Below are 6,000 nucleotides of genomic sequence, written 5' to 3'. Positions count from 1 at the left end.
GAAACTTGTAAATAACTCCTGAAAGAATAAAGTTACGTTAAAATCAAGCACACCATTATTTTTATTGTGAAATTACTAATAAGTTTGACGTGTCAAATGACCCTCTTCCTATTGAAAAAACAAAAGATAGATCCAAGATGGCCGACTTTAAAATGGCCACCATGGTCACCACCCATCTAGAAAAGTTTGCCCCCTCACATATACTAATGTGCCACAAACAGGACGCTAACATCACCAACCATTCCAATTTTATTAAGGTGTATCAATATAAATGGCCCACCCTGTACATAAAATATCCTTGATTTCCTAAAATGTATTTTCCCTTTATGATTTACATGCCTTCACAGATGTTTAAACGTGCCTTTACTTTGAAATCTAATTTTCACTAAATAAGAAATGCATAATGAAAACTAACTCTGCCTTTGTAATGTACAAGCATTCAAAAATATTCATTAGAGCCTTTCTTTGAAAGCTGTTTTTCAACGCATAAAATCTAAATATTTTATTAAAGAAATATTTTCCCTTTATAATTTAAATGCCTCAGCAAACATTCAGAAGCGCATTTGACTTAAAAAGCTGTTTTTCAGTCTATTAAAAACAAACTTCCCTTTATAATTTACACTCCCTCACAAGAGTCAGAAGTACAGTTTACTTTATCTAATACAAAAAACAATATTTTATTAAAAACATTTTCCCTTCATAATTGACATGCCTTCGTGTTTATTGAAATGTGCCTTTTGCTTTGAAATCTCTCTTTCACAAAATAATTAAATACATTCAGCGCTCAGCATAAGTGAGTACACCAATGTTTAGATTTTAGTGCGTTTGAACAAATCCGATTTATTTAACGCATGTTTATTAAAATAATATTGTAGTGATCAAACATATTTGGAAATAGAAAGATAAGAGGGACAAACTACAAAACTATTTTGTTAGATTAGCTCTAGATTTGGCTTCAGTACTGACTAACAACCATATCACCCTGCAGTCCAAGACTGGTCACTCTCTGAAGCTAAGCAGGGCTGAGCCTGGTCAGTACCTGGATGGGAGACCACATGGGAAAAACTAGGTTGCTGTTGGAAGTGGTGTTAGTGAATCCAGCAGGGGGCGCTCAACCTGCGATCTGTGTGGGTCCTAATACCCCGTTTCCACTGAGTGGTACACTACGCCATGGGTCGGTACAGGTCAACTTGATCAGGCTTGCGTTTTCACTGCCAAACGGGTGTGTTGTATGACGAAGTTTCAGTCGAGGTCATTCTCGCTCAAGGAAGTGTCAAAGTAAAGTTGTACGGGTCATTCACATATCATACTAGCAGCACTTCTCACAACACAGATGCTTTATACGCATAAATACTTGTGTATAAATGTTCAATAATAACCTTTCTATGAACATGATTTGATTAAAACTGCAGATCAATGATCAAAAAATAGGCTACTATAACATCTAAAATTATATAAATAAATAAATAAATGCAACATATATGAACATAGAATGAAAACGTTCCGCGTCCACACTAGCGTTTTACCCAGCGTTTCTCAACAGCTCTCTGTCCACACCAAAACGCTGAAAACGCACATCACGTGACCACACACACTCGGGCAAGCACTGCAGCCTATCTACCCAGATGAGAGCTGTGCTTGTCGGACTGCTCATCAAGCATCTCCCATTAAATCTAATCTCACTATATTTATTAAACGTGATATTTCATTTATCTCGTTGTCTATATCTAACGACATATTCCCCGACTTTGGTCATTGAAATCTAATTCTTGTTCTCAGGTAACGTGTTTTGGCTGAGCGCAAAGATAAGTTAATGATTAATCCATGTACATTCTGCATATTGACTGATCGCTTGCCTTTATTTCCTATAATGGACAAACTTATTGTCAGTTATACTTTTATAATGGCCATTATCGATTATTAAAACTGATATTCAGCAAAAGAGGGCATGTTTCGGATTTTCACTGAAATTTAAAGGCAACAGTTGTTAAAGGCTCCGTTTTGTTATAAATATGCACACAGTGAAGATGACGCTCATATAAGCAGCACGGCGCCTCAACATTTCTGCTGTCTGTTAAGTTGCTAATATTAAAATGAAAATAGGCAGTTCCTTAAATCATGTTTACATTTTATTGTTGAGAAAGTGAAACAACGTAGCCAGGGTGATGTGAATGAAGTTATAAAGTACACTGTTCCCTTTGAAGATTTACCCGTGTCCTGGGTAGTCTGTTTTCAATATCAAACTGAGAAGGGGGAGACTGCAGCCTTGATCAAACTTGCAAAGTCTGAACTTACAGGGAGAGCATGCAGGACTGAACTTTGTGTGTAGGCTACTGAATATTGAGGAAAAGCCCCAATCAGAGAGGCGAATATCGGCAGTCTCGCCTCCGTTTTCAGATGTATCCGTTTTCCTTCATCCACACTGAGATGGAGCAGCAGTGTTTCAGGATGCAAACGGCCTCTTTAGCGTTTTTAAAACGCTCCATTTTCAGCACTCGAAAACTCTGGCGTAGTGTGGACGGATGGCATAACCGTAGCAAAACTTATGCGTTTTAAAACTAAAATGCATTAGTGTAAACGGGGCCTAACTTAAAACATGATGCTTGCTGTAAACTATAAGGCTACATCAGTGGTTCTCAAACTTCCTTCTAGTGGTACGCGGAGGAATGAAATATGTCATGTACATGCTACACACATTTCAAAATTGATAAAAAATGATGTATATAATATGCCATACATGACATTTAGCCTATATTTCTGAGGTAATCTGCCACGTTTTTTAACTGTGCAGAGTTGTAGCTGGTTTACTGGGCCTACTATGCTACTGTATTTCAATACTGCTCATTTTGGTGGTACTTGGAGAGACCATTTATTTCTGAGGTGGTACTTGATGAAAAAAGTTGTAAAAACCAATGGGCTACATTATTTGAGCGTTCGTTAAGACATTGATATGATTTGTTTTAGTCCAGCTTATGTGTCCTTTTTTTTAATATTAAGATTTTTCATTTGAAATCTGTAATAGGCTACCCATTGACACTAATCATTGGTCAAATAATCAGCCTTTAAGCAAAGCCTAATATTTCCCTGCAGGTTTGACGCAGACTAAACTGTCTGAGGCCAGTTTTACTTAACTGAAATATCCCCTTGCCTAAACTCAGCGTAAGTGAGATGGAAAAAAGGAAAGCACATCAGCACAGAGGAAAAATCAGATGCTCAAGACATAATCTTTAAAATAATGACTTGTATTAAACATGTAGCAAATATATGACAGGTCTGAGGAAGAACTGAATTAAACATGAATTTAAGCACGTGAATATTCATCTTTGCTTCACATTAAACTATAGACCTTTTTCTTGGAACGCAAAATTACCCATGATGCTTTGTGTGTATGCACAAGGAGAATGCGAAGAACTTCCGGTCGGCAGCTGATGCGTGTAAAGAGTCACATTTGGACAGCTTTGAAACGATAGTTTTAATCTATTTTACCTGCTTTTATCCTCTTTGAACTAATACTGTTGTCCATCAGCAACATCTCCTGGACTGATCATTTAAAGAAATGCGATCTAATAGGATGGAAAACAGCTGCTGTGAGGCAGTTTAAATGAAGCCTCGTCATCGCTAAAGTCAACATTTTCTCTTTATTTTAAATATATAACCAGCCCAAACAAATGTAATTCACCAAAATGTTTGACACACACACGTAGCCTGTACTGTGCCACTGACACACTGATTTAATAACTGTGACAAAGTGAAAATATAGGCTAGTGTCACTTCGAAATGACAGAAAAACACAAACCATGGTAAAAACAACACATGTAATAAAACACAAACGGCTCGCGATTGGGATGAACAGCAAATCAGGGTGAGGATCAATAACAGACTTTTATTGGTCATTTTTGTAAATTGCACGACTTTCATACCTGTTAAGTTTCATGCCAGTACTCTGGTTTGCTCTCTCTCTCTCTCTCTCTCTCTCTCTCTTTCTTTCTCTCTGTGTGTGTGTGTGTGTGTGTTAAAGAGCCGCTGAGCTAACAGCTGACAGGCCGGGAACACATACACACACACACACTGTATTTCTGATGGCAGACACGTGAACTAGGAGAACGTTTTTCTCGTATTTCTGACGCGCTTGAACCACGTGACAGATTATAACGGCTTTAACAGGCACATTTCTAAGTTGTGTGTCACAAAAACACTCTGTTATCCATTTAAAACATTATTGAAACCCATTTTCGAAGTGCAAATTACCAGTTGTACACGCTGTAAACGGAAGTTTTTAGCATTCTACCGGATGACGCTGGTCGCTATAACGCCCTCCATGCAGCAGCCATGAAAAAGGTCTATAGAATGGCTTTAGAACATTTGGGATCTAGTAGGCCTACATGACTTGTGTTGGCTTATGAATTAGACCGAATATAGCGCATGCGCGAGATCGGATTTGGATCGGTACCAGCTGGCTGATACCTGATCCAGCAAAAATATGCAGTATTGAACCGATATCCGATCTAAGTATCGGGATCAGTGCATCCCTACTATGGCCATACACAATAAATGTGCTATATAAGTACACATTACATAATCTAATGTATATGCATAAATATAATATTAGAAAGCATCCTATAGAAAATATGAATCTAAACGAGAGGTTTGTGAGGGGTGTACTTGTATATGCTGAGCACTGTTAATAAGCAAATACATGCCTTCACAGATACGCAAGTCTGCCTTTTTATTTAGTAAAATAACACTGAGATTGTCGTATTTGCTCATCTACTCTCTGTGTGTGTGTGTGTGTGTGTGTGTGTGTGTGTGTGTGTGTGTGTGTGTGTGTGTGTGTGTGTTTTTCCCCTCTGTGTTTATGTCAGATGACGTGGTGTCGAATTACTTCACTAAAGGCAAGCGGGGCAAGCGTTCGGGAATCCTGCTGGTTTTCTCCTTCCTGAAGGAGGCGGTTGTGCCGAGTCGACAGAAGATGTACTGAAGGAAAAAAAAAAAGCTGAGTGTGTAGCAGGACACAAACACACACGCACACACAAACACACACTCTAATAAACTGTCCGAGGCGTCTGAAGGACAACACAAATCTTCAGTTTTTAAAGACGCTCACGCATGTGTGTATGTGTGTGTGAATGAGAAACTTCGTGTTGTTGGGATTATTGCGTTTGTGTGTGTGTGTTTTTTTTTTTTTTTAAAGGAATGTTTTACCCTAATGTTTGTTGTTCTGTTTCTTACACTACAGGTGTTTGTTTTGAGCTCTGGGAGATGTTTTATTTGGGGGTTAAAAACAAAATGTTTACGTCGGTTTGTAAATCCATTTTATATATCGCTCATGGTTTTGTTTGATGGGGCAATAAAACAAAACAAAAACGATGTAGGCTAGTTTTCGGGTAAAATGTTGCTTTAAATAATGCAATGGTGAGAGCCATAGTGTCGGACGTGCTTCATTTTTTTTGTTTGTTTGTGTGTACTGTATGGAAAGATAATAAAATTCAGTTGTATGAGTTTTGAAAAAATGTTTTTGTCGTGTACGAAAATGAGGATCCAATGTCAATGGATGAATCTCTGAATCCAAACATCAAGTTGCATTCTACCCCAAAAATCACTGAAAATATTGTCGCCGATACAAAAACAAGAGAGCGTTTTAGGAAATAATTAATTCATGAAATAATAAATAATGCCAATATTTGCATTTTAGTACTAATATTTTGTTTCATGCCTACATAAATAAATGCCAGTTTTATATTGTACATGTATGTGTGATCTTTCAAATGTCTATCTGCTCTAGGGGTGTCCAAACTCTGTTCTGGAGGGCCAGTGTCCTGCAGATTTTAATTTCAACCTTAGTTGAGGCCCGTGCACACCGAGACGTTTTTTGCTCGCATTTTCCGTTGACGTTTAACGCCTCGTGACTAAATAAAGGGCGTCAATGTGATCATGCACACCAACGTGCAAAACGGCAGGCACAAAAGCGTCATTTAAAAAAAAAAAAATCGCCTCATGCTC

The 6,000-nt window shown here is 37.9% G+C and overlaps 1 protein-coding gene across 1 annotated transcript in view; it reads left to right on the top strand.

The window, feature by feature from the left end:
* The window catches only part of tex261 (testis expressed 261), a 17,515-nt gene extending 12,005 nt beyond the window's left edge, over positions 1-5,510 (top strand). The window contains 1 exon segment of the mRNA NM_001024426.1: positions 4,863-5,510. Coding sequence (NP_001019597.1) covers positions 4,863-4,978 — 116 coding nt within the window. The 3' untranslated portion in view covers positions 4,979-5,510.
* Positions 5,511-6,000: the final 490 nt, after the last annotated feature.

This window comes from Danio rerio, chromosome 7 (genome assembly GCF_049306965.1).
Source record: "Danio rerio strain Tuebingen ecotype United States chromosome 7, GRCz12tu, whole genome shotgun sequence".
Taxonomy (NCBI): domain Eukaryota; kingdom Metazoa; phylum Chordata; class Actinopteri; order Cypriniformes; family Danionidae; genus Danio; species Danio rerio.
The sequence above is the reverse complement of the archived record's forward strand: the minus strand, read 5'-3'. Positions and strand labels throughout refer to the sequence as shown.